At 35.5% G+C, this 21,754-nt stretch overlaps 1 protein-coding gene across 1 annotated transcript in view; it reads left to right on the forward strand.

The window, feature by feature from the left end:
• Positions 1-541: 541 nt before the first annotated feature.
• GFRAL (GDNF family receptor alpha like) overlaps positions 542-21,754 on the forward strand; it is a 38,571-nt gene continuing 17,358 nt past the window's right edge. The window contains exons 1-2 of the mRNA XM_044675350.1: positions 542-707; positions 16,769-16,921. Of these exons, the coding sequence (XP_044531285.1) occupies positions 542-707; positions 16,769-16,921 (319 nt within the window). The remainder of the gene's footprint in view (positions 708-16,768; positions 16,922-21,754) is intronic.

Genomic DNA, 21,754 nt, shown 5'->3' on the forward strand with positions numbered 1-21,754 from the left:
ATAATGGTTTTCATTGCCATTTTGTTTTTTTTTTTTTGCAAACTGAGATAGGATAGGCCTGCAGCTGACTCAGTATTTCATGTATAATCTTCTAATACCTTTCATCAGAACTATTCTTTCCTAATTAAAGTATAGTCAAGTGATAATAAAATGCCAGCACATCCATTATGGTTTCCTTAGTTTTCTATAGCCTAACAACATGCCAGGTTTTTGTTTCGTTTTGTTTGTTTTACCTTTGTGTGAATTCAAGTTGTCTACACAAAATAAAAGACAAAGGATAAGAAGAATGTTGTTTCTAATCAGTCATTTAATTTTTCTTTAAAAAGTCACATTTCTATGCATGGCTACTCTACGTTTTTCCTGTTGTCAAGATCATGTCTGTTATTGTAAGCAAATCAATGACTTATAAAATAGCAGTAGACATTTTATAATAGATTTATTGCTTCCATTGATATGCTTTTATCATAATTACCTTTCTAAATGATAGCTTTGTTTTTGGTGAGAAAAATTTGGATGAACAGAATTCATGTGTGCATGTACTATGACTCTGTCAGTAATATTTGCTTTTAAAGTTTTAGTGCTATACTTAGAAAAAAATTCTACAGCCCAGACCACTGACTGTACACAATTGAGAGAACAATGTGTAAATGGCACAAATGGATGTGACCTTGTTTGGACAGTCCTTGAAGACGTCTGTAATGTTTCAGGTAAAATTATTCTTTAGAAAATGTAAGCATGATTTACTTTTCTGACGATAATAGAAATGTGAAAAATATTTTGCCCCATCAGCTACTATATATAATTATGTGTATAAATAAAATATAATCCATGATGAGAAATGTTGTATAACATAAAATTTTTGCTATGTAAATAAATTATATATATATGTGCATATGTCTGTGCATCCAAAAATGCATATATGTATCTGCATGTGCATATATTATAAAAAGAAAAGACCTTTGATTCTACTGGTTTGAGAGTTGCTGGCATAAAAATGCACTCTAGCATAACTTGTAGTGGAAGACAATTAACTGGAGTACTAAGAAATTACATGATGCATCACAGCTGCAAAGTCAATTTCTATCTGATACATGACTTGAACCCAGGTATTCCTTATCCAAGGGCAGCTAAATGGCACAGTGGAAAGAGTGCCAGGCCTAGAGCCAGAAAGACTCGTCTTCCCGAGTTGAAATCTGGCCTCAGACACTTACTACTATGTTCCCCTAGTTAAGTCACCTGACCCTGTTAGCTTTTTAAGTGATATAGAGAAGGAAATGGCAAGCCACTCCAGTATCTTTCTCAAAATAATTCCAAATGAGTTCAGAAAGAGTCAGGCATGGCCTGAAAACAATTGAAAAACAGTAATAAATTCACACTCTAAAGCTGATCTTCTATTCCTTTGGGCATAGCTTCATCTCCAACAATAACAGTAATAACAACAGCAAGGAAGATGATGAAGTTGACATCCTAGTCCTTTTATTCATTTACAAAATGAAATCACTTTATCATTTAAGAAAGATCACAACAGATATTAAACATAAAATAATCAAGCAATGATGTGACTTAGGACCATTTCTTTCTTAAATAAACCAAATATAATGAATAAACAACTTAAGAGTTATTTAGGTTTTCAAATCAATTTACATATGCTATATCATTTGATCCTTACTCAATACTGGAAAATTCTGCAAATCTGAAGTTAAATGTTTTGTAATAGGTTTGGAGGTAACATGATATGGTATAAAAAGAACAAGATTTGGAGTCAGGATACAGATTGAGACATTTACTAGCTATATGGCCAATGGCAAGACCCATAATTTATTTTACTTTATGTAAAATGAGGATGACTATACATCTATGACTTACCTCCTAGCGTTGTCTAAAAAACTTGGTAAACAAAGCATAATCTAAATGTGAGTTTTTGTTACTTTTTTTTTACTATTTATGCTACAAATTTATATTTTACAATCTCAATTACGTCTCCTTCCACCACTGCTAAGCAATCATATTTTACAGAAAAAAAATGAGACCATTCATTGTGGGTTCCCTTACCCCATTCCTTCTTCCTTTCACATCATTCAGATTCTTTCTGCCACCATCTCCTCCTTCAAATCTGCCTCACATGATAAAACCTTTTTATTCTTTACCAAGGTTGACTGACCTCTTTACCTGCTCAACAAATCCCATTCTTTCATGTGTCCTCCAACAGATTGCCCTCTTTGTCATCATGCTTTATCACTTATTTTCAATCTTTACCTGTCTATTGGTTCATTCCCAGCAGCCCACAAACAAGCCCCTATCTGCTCTCATCCTAAAAAAAGGCAAAAAACAAAAACAAAAACAAAAAACAGCCACCCAACTCTCATTTGATTTTTGTATCCCTATCTGTCATTCTATCCCTCTTCTAACCTTTGTGGTTAAACTACTGGGAAAGGCTATCTACAACAGGTGCTAACATGATCACTTCTCACTCTCTTCTTACCCCTTAAAATCTAGATTCCAAACTAATCAATCTATTTAAACTGCTCTTTCCAAAATTATAATTTACTTATTTGCCAAACACATTGATCTTTTTCAGACTTAATTTTCCTCAAACGCCCTATACTCTTTAACACTGTTTCTTATCATCTCCTTGATAATTTCTTCTTTCTTGGTTTTTAGGGCATCACTCTCACCTACTTCAACTCCTACTCACCTAACCCCTCATGTTATCTTTTGAGGATCCCTCTTCTTGATCACACCCTCTAATGTTAGTTGATCAACATGGCTCTATCCCAGACCCTCTCCTTTTCTCCCCAGATGCTACTTCAGTTGGTGTTCTCATCAGCTCCCATGGATTTAATTATTATATTGATGATTCTAAAACCGACCTTATCCTGTCCCAATCTCTCTGCTAAAACTTAATCTCATATCTCCAACTACATTTAAGACATCTTGAACTGAATGTCCAGTAGACATCTTGAATTCATCATTTCTTTTTTTTTAACTTTTATTTAGAATATTTTTCCATGGTTACATGATTCATAATCCCTCCTCCCCTGCTCTTTCCTCTCCCCTCCCAAAGCCAACAAGCAGTTCCACTGGGTTATACGTGTATCATTTTTCAAAACATTTCTATGTTATTTATATTTGCAGTAGAGTGATCCTTTAATATCAAAAACCTAATCACATCACCATCACACTACGTGATCAAGCATGTATTTTTCTAATGCATTTCTGGTTTCACAGTTTTTTCTCTGGATGTGGATAGCATTCTCACAAGTTCCTCTGGATTGTCCTGGGTCATTGCATTGCTGCTAGTAGAAAAGCCTATTACATTTGATTGTGCAATAATGTTTCGGTCTCTGTGTATAATGTTTTCTTGGTTCTGCTCCTTTCATTCTGCATCAATTCCTAGAGTTTGTTCCAGTTCACATGGAATTCCTCTATTTCTTTATTCCTTTCAGCACAATAATATTCCATCATCAACAGATACCACAATTTATTCAGCCTTTCCCTAATCAAGGGACACCCCCTCATTTTCCAATTTTGTGTAATTCGTCATTTCTAAAATATAACTCATTTTCTTTCCCTGTAATCCTCCCCAAACTTACCATCAGTAATACTGTCAAGGACACGATTTTCCCATCCCTCACACTCTGAACTTATGAATAATCCTGGACTCCTCATTATCTTTTACTCCCATATCCAATCTGTGCCAATGTATTTCTTTACAACATTTGTCAGATATATCCCCTTTTCTCCTGTAACACTGCCACTGCTCTAATACAGGCCCTCCCTCGTCTCCTTAAATCTTGCCTATTGTAATAGCCTGCTGGTGGGTCTATTTGAATCAAGTCTTTCCCTACTCTAATACACCCTCCATTCTGCCACTATGATGTTTTTCTTTAAGCTCAAATTTGAGCATGTCATCCCCTCCCACTGATCTCAGATCAAATACAAAATACTGTTTTTGGTATTCAAAGCCCCATCCTACCTTTCCCAGCCTTCTTATACCTTACTTCCCACCACATACTCTTTTATCCAGTAAGAGTGTCCTTGCTGCTTCATGAACATGACACAGCCTCTCTCTTGGTTTGGGGCATTTTCTCTGAATGTGCTCCATTCCTGGGTTGTTCTCCCTCCTCCTCCTCATCTGCTAGCTTCCCTGAAATTTCAAATAAAATCCTATTTTCTACAGGAAACCTTTCTCAATCGTTTTTAATTCTTGTGCTGTCCTTCTCTTTTTTCCACTTTCCTGACTGAACAATAACAAAAAGAGTTTGCTGGAATAAATTAGTTGGCACATAGTCTCCCCTAATGAAATATGAATTTCTTGAGGGCAGGAATTATCTTTTGCTATTTTTAGTATCCACAAGGTTTGGTACAGTGACTGGCAAATAGAAAGTACTTAATAAATGTTCATTGGTTTATTTTATTTTATTATTGCTACCTATTAGGTCTTCTTTATTCTTCTTTTTAAATTGCTAAAGTAGTAACATAAAAATAATTTGGTTAATAAGGCAATCTCACACATTTAGGTGATCACTTTGGAGGGAAATTGAAAATGTAAATTTAAAAATAGTCCCTTTCCTTTGGAAAAAAATATTTAATTATTCTTGTTTATACATTAGAGGGTGCTAAAATATTTTACAGTGAAGAGCAAGAGAAATGAAGCCTTCTTTCTACCCCTTCCCAAATTCTCCAAAGCACCTGGGCTCACATGGTGGGGAAAGGAATGAACAGAGCAATTAGAATGAAGCTTTGGAATTTTGCCAGGGTCCTGTTTTTTGTTTCTGCCAAGACTGGGTTCTCCAGAGACACCCAAGAAGTCACTGACCCAGGCAGTCTGAATTTGACTAAAAGGACTGAGTTGGGTTTGTAATCTGAAATTGATTTTCTTTGGCTGAAAGATAAAATTTATGGGGATTCCCAAGTGGATAAAGTAACTTAAACTTGTTAGAAACAATTCTATATAATCATATTATTCATAAAATGCAGTTTTGTAATAGATGCACACATATACATATGTATGAACATACACACATACTTAGATATTGCAAAGACCTGTGATTTCATAATGCTGGGAACTGTAATGAGGAAAGTAGGAAATTAGCACCCAGGCTGTCAGGCTGTCACTAAAGACCTGAGAGTTCCATAATGGAATGAAGCTGGGGTTTGAAAAAAAGAGTGGGTGGTTTGGCCAAGCGAAAAGAGGAGATGTTGGCTGTGTGGTCCAGCTTTTGCCAGGTATCCAAGGAGCTGATAGAGTAGGATTTGGATTTCACTGAGAAGATATTTCAAGCAACTATCATGGCCTAGGTTGAGGAAAGGTCTGGATTATCTGTTGGTGGACAGCAGATTTATCTACCTTACTCCCTAGAGCAGTTTTTGGATTAACTGGCTGGATATTGGACTTGTTCCTGGTTCCTGGGACGTCCAAGATCATCTTGGAGCACTGTGAATCAGTGCAGTGAGAAGCCCACCTCTCCAGCCCTCTTTTTCTAGTTAGAGGTTTAGCTTAGTTTAGAACTTAGTTTAGTTAAATCATTAGGGCTATTCCATAGTATAGAAACCCTTCTCTTCCACTTCCCTCATTTAATACCAATAAACCCAGTTTGTTTGTACTTCCTGTCTCCTCTAAGTCATAAAAACCCACATCTTGAAGAAGTTACCCACTTCACTGGCTTTCCCTGGTTGATAGATTGTCAGTTAGCTGACCAACTGTCACTCCAAACTTCACATCCCTATTTGTTTTCTCTGTCTTTACCTGTCAGTCCTTCCCTCATGAGGTGTGAGAGTGTCCCCAGTTTGTCTGGTATCTAGTTATTCCCCCATTCCCAGTATTTTCTTTTTCACTACTCCTACTTGAAGTTCACAACTCCTTCTTGCTTTAGTAGATGATCTTCTATGAACATTGCTGAAATGGCTGAAAATGCCCGAAAATATCCTGTAGGTACTTTCTTCTGATGAGGCTTCCCTCACTTAGCTAGACTGGTCCTTAGTGAGAGACATCCAGTCTGTGCCCAGGACCCTTGAAATCTTCCCAGAATTGTAGGACTTGTCAATGTTTACACACATAGGACCTTAAAATAAGTGCTAGGATCAAACCTCAGAGGCCAATCCTCTCATTTAGAGATAGAAAATATGAACTCTAATAAGGATAAATTGTGGAAAACATTTATGAGGACACTTAATTGAACACTTCACTTTTATACAAGAAACTGAGGCTGGGAGAGATTCAATAATTTTGAGTAAGGTCAAATTGGTAGTGACAGAGGAAGAATTTGAACCCAGGTCCTCTGCCTCCAAAGAAAAAATAAACTTCTGTGTGTATGATCAGTATTTAAATATTAAGAATATTTTTATTCAAGCATATGTATATGAGATTTAGAATTCTTTCAAGTATTGTTTTCTTTAAATTCACATTCCTTTTGCTAGCTTATCTTTAACACTGATGAATTATTAAGGGCAAAAGTCCTCCTTTCAAAAAAAGAGATCCACACATTGGCTCTATGTAAAATCTAAATGTGGGAAATAACTTAGAGTTCATATTGGCAGACACTAGAGTCTGAGGACATGGATTTAAATATTGCATCCAATGCTTACTATCCATGTTTCCTTGCACAAATAATTTTATCTTATTGGGTCTCCCTGTCCTCATCTGTAAAATGATGGTGTTGGAACTGACTTTTTTTGTCACTTTCTTCTTCTCTGAGTCCTATCCTTCTTTCTCTTCTACAGTCCTATGTACTTGCTCAATCTCCCAATTTACAGAGGAGGCCAGCAAGTTAAAGTGATTTACTCATGGATAAAAATGTAGTGTCTAACAAAGCAATAAGTATGTAATAATTAAAATTAATAGAGACTGAGAGTAAAAGGAGAAGTAATATTTTAATCAGGGCCATCTTGGTAGAATAAATCGACCACACACCTGGCTAAGATCTATTTAAAAATGCAGCCATCAGTCATTACCTTCTATCACCTCTCCTACATACCAAAGAGGAAGTCCCAAGGCTGACCACCCAATTTTAGCCACACTCTACCTGGGTACACGTCATCACTTCAGAAACCGGAAACCCATTGAATCATGGAAAATGTAGTTTCAAAGTCCCCCAAATGTCCACAGGAAGTCTGTCATACATCTAAGTATTCCAAGGCTCAAATGAGCCTCAAATACTCTCAATGGAACCCCCAAAATTCAAAATAACAAAAGTATAACAGAAATATACTTCCTCCCCACCCCTCAATAGCTCTTGTTTGGATATCTATCTGATTTCCTTGTCAAAGACAATTCTAGTACTAGGGAGTCCTTTCTACCAATATAGGTAAGCCCTTTCTCATATTTGAATATATGTTTTTACAGTGAGAGTTTGGATGATTTATCCAGGGTTACCATACTAATAAGTGTAGAAAGTCACATTTGAACTCATTGATCCCTGACTTTCTAGGCTAGTTCCTTATCCACTATACTAAGCTGCACCTATTGTTTGATTTAAAACTCAAAATTTGATAAGCACCAAAAAATGAGATATTATTTACATTATGAATGTATTCACCAAAGTGACAAGTAGAAAGTTCTCCCAATGAATTTAAAAATAAGGCTAGTGGCTGGAGTTTCAACCTAGAAACAAGAGAGACCAGAATTTAAGGCCCACCACTAAGCTATACCTAATGTGTGACTCTGGCCAAGGCACTTAATCTTTAACTCTTCTAGGACACGGGTGACAAACATGAGACAAGGCAACAAGTGGCTCCAAAACATTCCCAAATGTGGTCAAAACCAGATTAAACTGTGATCAGGAAATATTTAACAAAACAAATAAAATAAAACAAAACATAGATAACATTATGATTTAAAACTGTCAATATTCATTCCTCAGAGATCCTTATATATGAATTAGTGGCCCTATTTATATTTGAGTTGAACACAACTGCTCTGGGAAATGTTATGATAATATAGATTAAACAAAATAATATACCATCATTGGTTGGAATGTTTCCCTTCCTAATTTGTGTAAATATAGATTTAATTCTTATTCTTATCCATTTTACACCCATCGTTTTCAGAAATTCATGTCAAATTGCACATTGTTTTATTTGTATTTGCAACTGCAAAAAGAAAAACAACTATGAAGTATAATGCTATAAAAAAAATAGTGCTATAATAATAACTGTGATGTAGTAATATACCAACTCATTTTAAGAAAAGAAAAACTTCATTTTAGGGTTGTATATTCAAATGTTATCATATTTTCAAAATGATTTTTCAGCAATTTAAATTATTGTACACATGGAGTTAATACTCTTTATAATGTTTAATCATTGTCATTTTCTCAATAACAGTTGACTTGAATCAAATAACATTCATTATATTGGAATATGTGCTTTTAGCCAGTCATCCCTTTCCTCATAGTTTTATGGGAAGGGAGTGGATTGGAAAATAATCATTAAAGAAGTAACAATAGTTTTCTAAACTATCCTCTGTTTTTTTATATCATGCAGCTGAATAAATATATTTACACAGTCACTGAGAGAGCAGAAAAGTCAGGGTAAATTCACAGATAATGTGATATAATAAACTGACCATGTCATGGAAAATTTGCCATCTGGGGAATATAAAGATAAAACAGAAATATTTATATTTGTGAAAAAATTAAACTCCACACTTAAGATGACATTTTGCCCAAACACATTATAAATATTATGATGATGTAGCAATATTAATCAGCATGTCTCATTCTCCCTTCATGACATATGACTTATGTAAACTCATTACCCAAACCTCATGTCTTCCCATTCCCAGACCCAGTGTTTGTAAAGAAATTTACGAAGAAAATTTTCTCTTCCTTTCACGAACCTTTTTGGATATTGTATGCGAATCCTATAGTCACTACATCTAATGGCTCACATATCTCAAAGATTCATGCATCCTTCTCGTTCCCTTTAGGGATATGGAATGGTTGGTTCAAGGGATAGAAGCCATATCTATCAAATATAGATGCCAATAGAAAAGGTGGTTTTGAGAAATAGGTACTAGATATAAAGATATAAGATCTTTCCTCTGGGATCTACTGTGTGATTATCAGAAAATTCTTAAGCCTCTTTGACTCAAAGTTTCCCCACCTATAAAACGAGAATAATAATATTTATAGTACTATTACACAGGATTGTTGTAAAGGTTAAACTAAGGTAGTGTAGAGAAGATCTTTGAATAGAGTAAAGTAATACCTAAATGTGTTTTATTATCTGTCCTCATTTTCTCCATCATCCATGCTTGCCCTAAGGGATAGAAGGGTATTTGTGTATGAACATGCAATTGTGTGTGTTTGTGTGTTATGAAACAAAGTTAATTTACTCTCCACTCTTCCTGAGCAGACATGTACAAAATCTATGCTTTCTCAGCATCTACAGTAATAGTATCCCAGTTGGAAGAAACCATGATAATCATCTATTCCCATTACTTCTATATACTCCAAGTATTCTGACTTCTGCTTTACATTAAGAGAAACTGAAATCCAGTATTTAAATAAAATTCCCAGAGTCACTTGAAAAGATGAGAGAATATAAAACAATAAAAAATAATGCTACTGTTCTCTTTGAGCAGAGAAAGCATTCTGAATATTTTATGACAACTTTGAAATTGTGTTAATACTACTATTTAATGTTTTGTGTATCATTATTTATGAGAAATTTTCACAAGAAAATTTAAATATAAGATCAGAGACCGAACTAAAAAGGATCTCAAAGATCACCTATTCCAATTCCCTCATTTTATGAATGAGGAAACTTAAAGCCTAGAGATGTTAAATGACTTACTCAAGGATTTGAATCTAATTCCTCTGATTCCAAAACAGCAATCATTCCTCTATATCAGTGATAGAAAACCTATGGCATTGGAGCCAAAGATGGAGTGCACAGTGTTCTCTGGGTATGTGGTCTCCCTCCCTCCAAAGGCAGGACTCAAGCAGAGCTGCTCCTCTCCCCATCTCTTTGCCTGATGACATTTTTTCACATCACCCACCCCTCTGCCCAGCAGCCCAATGGGAGAGCACAGGGATTAAGGTGGCAGGGCTGGAGGGGAGCAGAGTGCTCAGCCAACTCCCCTCCCCCTCTTTACTTGTGCTGAGTACATTCCTCACTTCACCCACCAGTCCACCTGGCAGTCCAATGAGAGTGCTTTCTCCCTCCCCTGTGCGAGGTGAAGGGGGGACTGGGGTGCGCCTGGAACTTAGTGGAGGGGAGGGGTAGGGTGGAGCCCAGCACTCCATCTCTAAAAGGTTCGCCATCACTGCTCTATATAAAAAGAAGTAATTTCCACAATTTCACTAATTATATTCTTATAATTATCTCTATTAGTCTATTAAAATTAACTGTACCACATTATCATTTTCCCCTTCAGGATTAAAAATAGCAGAGAAAGTGAGGCCAGTTGTAAAAATTATTTATTTTTATTAATATATTTATTATTATTATATTTAGGATATAAATTAGAACTGGATGGATCTGTAAATGAAAGATTTCCTCCTACCAATTAATATTGGAACCTTTTCTGAAACTATCATCTTAGTGAGTTTCAAAAGACAGTGAGAGGTTTAGTGAATTGTCCAAGGACACATAGCTAACCTTTTAAACAACAAAGTCAAATAGTAAGCAAAGAATTAAACTTGATATTAAAAAGACCTCTTTTGGACTTCCGGGTTAAGATGGCTACAGAGTAGAAGCACGGCACTTTACTCTCCTCACTGACCCATATAGCATACCTCCAAAGGACAAAAAAACCAAATCCAGATGAAAGAAGGGACCCCACAATAGGACACAATATCAAAGGTATGTGGGATTTGGGCACTTCCAAGCTATAAGGGGTGGGGGCAGAAATAGCTCTCATAAAAATGTGAGCTGATCAACCCTCCCCCACCCCACCCACTGTACCAGAGTCAGAGGCTTCACACCAGAGTTAGAGTGAGCAGTGGCACAAAATCTAGCTCCTTGGCAGCTATCTAGGACCACTAGAAGCTTGCCCCTGAGGGCAATAAGACTTGAGACCCCAGGAGGCTAGAGAGCACAGACCCTGACTGAGAGAGACAGAGGACAGTGGAAGCAGGTCAGTGTGCTGAGACTTAGGGGAAAACCTCAGGTGGAGGAGTAAGCGAGGACCAATTTCTGGGCTCTGGGCAGCCAACTAGGATCACAGGGGCTTGACCCTTAAAACAGCTAGACCATTGACCCCAGGAGGCTGAGGAGCACAGACCTTGGGTGTAGAAGTGAGGCTGAGAGGGGCCCCCACAGCAGAGGCTTAGCAGATAGTGGAAACCAAGAGACTCACAAAGTAGCCTCAGGCAAAAACTGCTCCTTAGCTCCATACAAAGAGAGTCTGCATGCCTTACTCAAACTTCTGGCAGAGAAAGCATAATGAAGCCAAGCAAGACCCAAGAAATTACCAACAAAAAGACGAAGAAAAAAGCTCTGACACTTGATAACTTCTGCACAGAAAAAACCCCAGAAAACTGAGGAAGACAAACAATTATAGACATCCAAACCTTACCAGAAAAATGAAAATTGGCCACAAGCTCTTGAAGAGTTCAAATCTGAGATAATGAGAAAGATGGAAGAGATCTGGCAAGAAAATCACACTTTAAAAGGCAGAATTTCACAATTGGAAATTGAGGTTCAGAAACCAAATGAAAAGATAAGCAAATTGAAGACCAAAAATGACCAGCTTGAAGCCATGAAGGGCCAGATAGATCAGATTGAAAAGGAAAACCTAAAGATTATAGCCAAAAACCAGTCTTTTACAGAATTGGGCAAGTAAAAGCCAATGATCTCACAAGACAGCAAGAATTAATAAAGTAAAGTCAAAAGACTGATAAAATAGAAGGAAAAATAATAATTATAACTCTGAATGTGAATGGGATGAACATGCCCATAAAAAGGAAGCAAATAGCAGAGTGGATTAGAAAACAAAACCCTACCATATGTTGTCTACAAGAAACACACATGAGGCAGGTGAACATACACAGGGTAAAGGTCAATGGCTAGAGTCAAATCTTTTGGGCTTCAACTGAGAAAAAGAAGGCAGGAGTGGCAATCATGAGTTCTGATAAAGCCAAAGTAAAAATAGATCTGATTAAAAGAGTTAGGGAAGGTAATTACATCCTGATAAAAGGCAGTATAGATAATGAGGAAATAACAGTACTCAACATGTACACACCAAGAGATATAGCATCCAGATTTCTAAAGGAGAAACTGGTAGAGCTCAAGAAGGAAATAGATAGCAAAACTATACTAGTGGGAGATCGAAATATTCCTCTATCGGATCTAGATAAAGCAAACCAAAAAATAAATAAGAAAGAGATAAGAGAGGTGAATGAAATCCTAGAAAAATTAGAGTGAATAGATATGCGGAGAAAAATAAGTAGGGATAAAAAGGAATACATCTTCTTTTCAGCTACACATGGTACATTCACAAAGATTGACCATGTACGAGGGCATAGAAACATGGCAAACAAATTCAAAAAAGCAGAAATAATAAATATAACCTTTTCAGATCATAATGCAATAAAAATAATAAGCAGTAAGGGCAGGCACATGGACAGGCAAATCAAAAACTAATTGGAAATTAAATAATATGATTCTCCAAAAACAGATAGTTAAAGAAGAAATCATAGAAACAATTAATAATTTCATTGAAGAGAATGACAATGGTGAGACATCCTACCAAAATATGTGGGATGCAGCTATAGCAGTACTCAGGGGGGAATTTATATTGTTGAATGCACATAGTAACAAATTAGAGAGGGCAAAGATCAATGAACTGGGCATGCAAATCAAAAAACTAGAAAGGGAACACATTAAAAATCCCCAGTTAAAAACTAAATTAGAGATTATAAAAATCAAAGGAGAAATCAATAAAATTGAAAGTAAAAGAACTATTAAATTAAATAAGACTAGAAGCTGGTACTTTGATAAATAAATAAAATTGACAAAGTACTGGTCAATCTAATTAAAAAAAGGAAAGAAGAAAACCAAATTATCAGTATCAAAGATGAAAAGGGGGACCTCAACTCTAATGAAGAGGAAATCAAGGAAATCATTAAAAACTATTTTGCCCAATTATATGGCAATAAATATAGGGATCTAGGTGATATAGATGAATATTTACAAAAATATAAATTGCCTAGATTAATAGCAGAAGAAATAGAATACTTAAATAATCCCATATCACAAAAAGAAATTGAACAAGCCATCAAAGAACTCCCTAAGAAAAATCCCCAGGACCAAATGGATTCACAAGTGAATTCTATCAAACTTTCAAAGAACAACTAATTCTAATACTATACAAACTATTTGACACAATAAGCAAAGAAGGAGTTCTAACAAACTCCTTTTATGACACAAATATGGTACTGATCACAAAGCCAGGTAGATCAAAAACAGAGAAAGAAAACTACAGACCAATCTCCCTAATGAACACAGGTGCAAAAATCTTAAACAAAATACTAGAAAAAAGACTCCAGCAAGTGATCACGAGGGTTGTTCATTATGATCAGGTGGGATTTATACCAGGAATGCAAGAATGGGTCAAGATGAGGAAAACCATTCACATAATTGACCATATCAACAAGCAAACCAACAAAAACCACATGATTATCCCAAAAGGTGCTTGAAAAGCCTTTGACAAAATACAATACCCATTCCTACTGAAAACACTAGAAAGTTTAGGATTAGAAGGATCTTTCCTAAAAATAATAAATGGTATACATCTAAAACCATCAACAAACATCATCTACAATGGGGATAAATTAGAAGCATTCCCAATAAGATCAGGAGTGAAACAAGGATGTCTATTGTCACCTCTATTATTTAACATTTTACAGGAAACACTAGCAATAGCAATTAGAAAAGAAAAAGAAATTGAAGGTATTAAACAGGCAATGAGGAAACCAAGCTGTCACTCTTTGCAGATGATATAATGGTCTACTTAAAAAATCCTAGAGATTAAACTAAAAAGTTAGTGGAAATAATGAACAACTTTAGCAAAGTTGCAGAATACAAAATAAACACATAAATCTTTAGCATTTCTATATATTTCCAACACATCACCGCAGGAAGAGTTAGAAAGAGAAATTCCATTTAAAATCACCATAGACAATATAAAATACTTAGGAATCTATCTGCCAAGACAAACACAGGAATTATATAAACACAACTATGAAACCCTTTCCACACAATTAAAACTAGATCTAAACAATTGGAAAAAACATTGATTGCTCATGGGTAGGACGAGCTAACATAATAAAAATGACCATCGTACCCAAATTAATTTACCTATTTAGTGCTATACCTGTCAACTACCAAAAAACGTTTTTGCTGAATTAGAAAAAACTATAACAAAGTTCATTTGGAAGAACAAAAGGCCAAGAATATCAAGGGAAATAATGAAAAAAATATGAAGAAAGATGGCCTAGCAATACCAGATCTTAAACTGTACTATAAAACAGTAGTCATCAAAACAATATAGTACTGGTGAAGAGACAGAAGGGAGGAACAGTGAAATAGACTAGGGGTAAGTGACCTCAGCATGACAGTCTTTGATAAACCCAAAGAACCCAGCTTTTGGGACAAAAAACCACTATTTGACAAAAACTGCTGGGAAAATTGGAAAACAATATGGGAGAGATTGGGCCTAGATCAACATCTCACACCCTACACCAACATAAACTCAGAATGGGTGAATGACTTGAATATAAAGAAGAAAACTATAGGTAAATTGGGTGAGCACAGAATAGTATATTTGTCAGATCTACAGGAAGGGAAAGATTTTAATACCAAGCAAGACTTAGAAAAAATCACAAAATGTAAAATGAATAATTTTGACTACATTAAACTAAAAAGTTTTTGTACGGACAAAACCAGTGCTACCAAAATTAGAAAGGAAGCAACAAATTGGGGAAAAATCTCCATAACAAAAAAAGTCAGACAAAGGTCTAATTACTCAAATATACAAGAAGCTAAATCAATTGAACAAAAAATCAAGCCATCCCCCAATCGATAAATGGGTAAGGGATATGAATAGGCAATTTTCAGAAAAAGAAATCAAAACTATCAATAAGCACATGAGAAAGTGTTCTAAATCTCTAATAATTAGAGAAATGCAAGTCAAAACAACTCTGAGGTATCACCTCACACCTAGCAGATTGGCTAAAATGACAGCAGGGGAGAGTAATGAATGTTGGAGAGGATTTGGCAAAATTGGGACATTAATGCATTACTGGGGGAGTTGTGAACTGATCCAACCATTCTGGATGGCAATTTGGAACTATGCCCAAAGAGCTCTAAAGGACTGCCTACCCTTCAATCCAGCTATAGCATTGTTGGGTTTGTACCCCAAAGAGATCATAGATAAACAGACTTGTACAAAAATATTTATAGCTGTGCTATTTGTGGTGGCAAAAATTGGAAAGTGAGGGGGTGTCCATTGATTGGGGAATGACTGAACAAATTGTGGTATCTATTGGTGATGGAATACTACTGTGCTCAAAGGAATAAAGAACTGGAGGAATTCCATGGGAACTGGAATGACCTCCAGGAATTGATGCAGAGTGAAAGGAGCAGATCCAGGAGAACATTGTACACAGAGACTGATACACTGTGGCACAATCGAACATAACAGTCTTCTCTACTAGCAGCAATGCAAGGATCCAGAGCAAGGCTTGAGGGATTTATGAGAAAGAAAACTAGCCACATTCAGAAGAAGAACTGTGGAGGAGAAAAGCAGAAGAAAAACAACTGTTTGAACACATGGGCTGATGGGGATATTATTAGGGATGTAGACACTAAACGATAACTCTAGTCCAACTATCAATAAAATGGAATTAGGTCTTGATCAATAATACATGTAAAACCCACTTGAATTGTGCGTAGGCTAAAGGTGGTTAGGGGAGTTTGGGGAAGAGGGAAAGAACACAAAATATGTAACTATGGGAAAATATTCAAAATAAAAAATATATATAAACTCCTTGAGAAAAAAAATTTGAGCAAAAAAAATTTAAACTAAATTTTAAAAATAAAATAAAAAGACCTCTTTTCAAAACCTTAATTAGCTGCCTATTATCTACATGATCCTACCTTAATTAGCATCTGTCTGCCTCAATTTCCTCATCTCTAAATTGAAAGTAATAATAACACATGTCTCAGAGTTGTTGTGAGATTTAAATGAGATCATATTTGTAAATTTCCTTAATTTTGAACTGAAAACTATTTAAATATTTATTACTATTTTGATGTTGAAAAACTCCTTAATGCTAATATCCTGTCTAGTATAAAGCATCAAACAATATATCCTATTGCCCTATTTTCTAAAATAATAAGTTTCTCTTTTATTTTCCATTTAGACTAGTTATAAATTAACCTAATGAAATATTTTTTTATAATCACAGTTTTTATATGCTATAACTTCACACCTTTGAAACATAATCACAAACACAAAGGAAAACTCTCTGCACTAATGAACTCACATAGGTATGGTTTTAATTACAAATTAAAAATAACTAAACTAAATTTTGGTGTTTAAACAAGGCAAGCTACAATTATGCAAAAATTGTCTGTAGAATTCCTCTCTCATTGACCAAGTTATGAAACTTCAGTATCGCTAAGTTGATAAGTTATATAAAATATATTCTAACAAAATGTTTTAATAAGATAAATATTTAATGAAATTCTTTTTGAAGAACTGTCATCACATTCAAAATAATGTATGCAATTTTATATATTTGCCTATAAAATTTAGATAATGACTGCCAGATGAAAGATTCATTGAGCTGCAACCTAAGCATCCAGTCTCTAGAGGATCAATATCCCAAATTTAAAAACTGTCTCTGTACTGAAGATATTTATTGCAGTGTCAACAAGTTGCTTGGGAAACAATGTACCAGTAAAACAGGTAATAAGAAGATTCTTCAAAGTATAGAAAATGATCAGAAGAGAAATACAGATTCTCATCATTGACAATATAGACTATATCTAATTGATCTTAAATATATCCTAAGTGTATGGGTGTTTGAATGAGCTGTTGTTATTTATGTTTCTGATTCTTCATGAAACTGTAAACCATACTGTTTATGTCATTTTCCTGGTAAAAAAATATAGCTGTAGTTTGCCATTTTCCTTTCCAGTGGATTAAAGCAAATAAAGGTTGAGTAACTTGCCCAGGGACACACAGCTAGTATCTGGAGCTGAGTTTGAAATCAGGTTTTTCTGATTCCAGGACTAGCATTCTAACCACTGAGCCACCTACCTTCCTGAATCATCTACAGAGGTACCTAATTCAGCCCAATCACATATTCTATAAGAAAGATGGTGAATCTTTTAGAGATGGAGCACTATGCCTACTCCCTTATACCCAGAGACTGAGTGCCATGCCCCACCCCTCCAGGGGAGGGAGAAAGCACTCCTATTGGACTGCTGGGTAGGTGAAGTAAGGAGTATCCTCAGCCAGTGCAGAGAGGGGGAGGGGAGTGGCCAGAGTGCTCCACTTACCTCCAGTTCTCCTGCATATGAGCTGTCCACCTAACACCCTGCGAGCTCCCATTGGGCTTCTGGGCAGAGAGGTGGGTGATGTCTAAAATTGTCATCAGGCATGGTGGAGAGGGGGAAGCAGTTCTGCCAGAGTCCCTCTGCCTTTCTAATAATGAACTGGGGTGGAGGGCAGTAGAGGAGGGAGGGAGGCCAGCATGCCCACAGAGAGGGCTCTGCATGCCATCTTTAAAGAATGCATGCCACAATTTCACCATCACTGCTTTATGACTTCTCATATATTTCTTATATCGGATTTCACTGAAATGCATTCCACTTTGTAGATTATATACTTGTATTAAAAACATTTGAGGAAATTATGTTGTAAAAAGACTAAATCAATTAGCATAACTTATCTTTATGACATTAAATCATAGATGCGTTTGCTCAAAATTCATTGGTTCCTTCAAAATATCTTGTATAAGTCAGACAGAGAACCAGTGAGAATACTGAAACTAAGAACTCTTCTCTTTCCACCAAAAATTAAGACTTTATACCCTGTTGATGCTTTATAATACTGCTTTTGAATAAATATATAGGCAAGTTGGTATGAAGAGGTGTTATTGGTAGAAATTTCCTAAAACCATGACCTGGATTATAATACCTACACCTTCCATGGCTCATGTGAGATTCATCTATTCTATGAATATGACTGCTATAATTTAAGTCTAAAGCTATATTTTTAACTAAGCTTTAAAGCCAAAGCATTTATGAACTAAATTATATAAAAAAGACTTTGGAAATTTCTCTCTAAATATGTTTATATTCAGATATAGTAGCAGCCCAATAGTATATTTTCTTCCAAATATGCCATTGCAACTTGACACCTTATAGAAAGACTCATTGTTTAGATTAATGCTTCTGACATATATAATTCTAAAACCACCATATGTCATCATTGCACAAATGAAGAATTGGCCTATAAGATGTTTAATTTTGTCTTTTTGGCTTACCAAGAAGTCTTATTTGGGCTTAAATGTTCCTCCAAAATGGAACACTGTCTCAATCATTCAATGTATAAACTGAATAACTTCTCAGTAAAGTCCTACATAATCTTGAGTCACAGAGTAGTGTGTTGTTTTTTGTAAAACTTTGGGTTGGTTGGTTTGGTACAGTTATTTGTCTATTTTGCTTAAGTGATTTAAAAAAAAAGTCAGATTGGCTTTGGCCACTCTCCTGGGGGGTATGTCTCAGTAGAGAGAGATTTTTCAGTAGTGCTTTAAAGAAGAGAAGCCCACTTGTTTAACATATAAAATGTTAACATAGAATTAATCAATTAAGAAAGCACTTAAATTTTTTCATTTACACAAAAATGTGCTAAGTCTTGTATATAGAAATAGAAAAGAAAGAAAATATAAGTGATAGGTAACTGGTCTTAAGTTAAGAATTCTGGAGAACATATTGGTAATATGATCTATAATCACAGAGTTCTTTTAGGCAACTTTCTTAGATTCTAAATTAAATCTTCATTGACTCAAGGAGTTTCCTTGTAGGGATTTTCCTGTGCCAAGAAAATCATAGTTTTAATTCTATTACATAAAAATTCTATTGGATAGAACATGAGAATTAAATATTACTGGTTATCATAAGGTTCTCAAAGTAAGTGATATAAAAAATCAAAATCCAAGTTTTTGGAAAAGATAAGTTAAGGGAAATTGGGCAATGAAGTTGCTGATGGTATAAACATAGGTCACCTTTGTGTAAGAATGGTTCAAGGTAGATTTTCTTAAACCTATTCATGACACCTTTACAAATAATTATGTCACAAAAATTTAAACATCAAAGAAGTTTAGATCTATACCCATTTTGTATTTCATTATCTTTACTCCTAATTCTACCTTATCTTACTTTTCCTATTAGTGTAGAGGGCAACAGGATCCTCTCATTCCCTCAGGTGCATAGGCATAGGCATCACCCTATACTACTCACTTTCTCTCATCCCCCAGATCCAATCTGTTGCTAACATCTGTTGATTTAGCCTTTGAATTATATCTTGAATGATTCCCTCATCATCTCATCCTTGGGCTTTTGGTGGGCTTTCCTTCCTTAAGGCTATGCCCATTATAATCCTGAATTCAGTCTCTAAAGTGATTTATCTAAAGTGCAGTTCTAACTACATCAGCCACCTACTCAATAAAGACCAGTGGTTCCCTAATGTCTCTAGTACCAAAACAAGATTCTATGGTTAGTATTTAAAGCCTTGTCCCCTCTTAATTTTCCAGCCTTCTTACACCTTACTCCTCAAAATACACTCTTGGTATGACTGGCCTCCCGACTATTCCAGGAACAAAACACTCCATCTCTAGACTCCATGTCCATGCAGTCTCCCTGGCTCTGCCCCATATCAAGAATGCTCTCCCTATTCACTTCATTTATTGACTTCCCTGACTTCCTTTAAGTGCCAACTAAAATTCTTTTTTTCCCCTGAAGTCTTCTCTAGCTCTTATTAATTCTGTTTCCCATTTCTAATTATTTCCTACTTATTTCTATATATAGCTAGTTTTATATATATATATATATATACATATATATATATATATATTTGCATGTAGTTTTCCCCTACTAGATTGTAAGCTCCTTGGGGACAGACAGAAACTATCTTTTGTCTCTCTGTATCCCCAGTGTTTAGGGTTACTGGTGCCTGGCACACAGTAAGTGCTTATTAAAATGGTGATTTATTGGTTCACATCCTTGTATTTATTTTTCTAGAACATTCAGAGCTTCCTTCGGCCCCAGGTATTCAATCAGATGTCATCCAGTGGAGCATGTCAGAAGGGAGAAAGCAAAAGATTGAAGCAGACTATGACTGCAATGTGGCCATGAAGGTGTGTAAAGCATCTGAACACTGCTTCATGCTCTATGAGAATTTTAAAGAAACGTGTGGTTCAAGAATGGAAAGCTGCAGCAGTGATGCAGCAGGACACATGTGCATCACATTAAGGGAAAAGCTAAAGGAAAGTGTGCTATGGGATTGCAAATGTATGGAGCCACTGAATAAAGACTGTATTCAAATCTGGAAGAATATATTTGAAAGCCCTTGTTTACAGCATGCTCAAGGTAGCCATGTAACAGTCTTTAGTGAAGACTATGAAGATGAGCTTATTCAGGAGGACATAAATACAGGTTAGTATTTATTGAAGAGATTTCAAGAGCAAAACATATAACCACTCTAGCATTCCAGAGAATGGGTCCTCATTGTGTATGTGTGTGCATGAGCGCGCACATGTGTGTGTGTGTGTGTGTGTGTGTGGCAACTTTGCTTATCTCTTAATACTTCAGGACCACTTTTTAGATTATTTTTTTCAATTCATATTTGGAGAAATATTAAATATCAATTAGAAATTAATGAAAAAGATATCTTTTATTATCCATATTCATGGTCAGCCTGAAATCTATTCATTTAATTCTTGTTTAGTCATTATCATGTCTGTCTCTTTAAAATCCAGTTGGAATTTCCTTGGCAAAGACATTAGAATGATTTGCCATTTCCTTCTCCAGCTTAATTTATAGATGATGAAACTGAAGCAAACAAGGTTAATTGGTTTTCCCAGGGCTAAACAGGTAATAAGTGTCTGAGGCTGGATTTGAACTTAGGTTTTCATGATTCCAGGAGTACAGCTCTGCCCACTCTGCCACCTTGCTGTCCAAAAATCTATCTATAGATACCTCTTAAGAACTCCCATTCTAAAGATAGAGCTAGAAAATCTAGATTTCAATTCCTCTCAGTATGCATTAAAACATTACTTTTTTGTGTCATTAGGGCCCTGTCTTCTCTTTTTGCAATTATACTGCTTTATTTTACTAATTAAATTCATTCATTCAACAAATAATTAAGTGACTTATGGTTCATACACTGTACTAGAAACTTGAGAAGTCAAAGAAGAAGAAGAAAAAAATTTTAAATGCCTTAAAAATTATATTTTATTGAATGAGAACACATTAATATACACATAAGAGGAAAAGAGGGTAGGGGTTAGCAGCTACATGAATTGAGAAAGTGTAAAAGTGATGCTTGAAATAAGTTTTTTGAGGACACAAGGAATTTTGAGAGCTAGTCTGTTTATTCGGTATTTACTGTGCTCTAGCAACTGTGTGCCAGGTGGAGGTGAGGAAGAAGTACATTCCAGGAATGGGCAACAGCATGTATGATGACACAGAGACAGCAGATGGACAAGCAAGAAGATGAATTTGGATTATAAAG

The sequence above is a fragment of the Gracilinanus agilis genome, chromosome 4, assembly GCF_016433145.1.
Source record: "Gracilinanus agilis isolate LMUSP501 chromosome 4, AgileGrace, whole genome shotgun sequence".
Classification (NCBI taxonomy): domain Eukaryota; kingdom Metazoa; phylum Chordata; class Mammalia; order Didelphimorphia; family Didelphidae; genus Gracilinanus; species Gracilinanus agilis.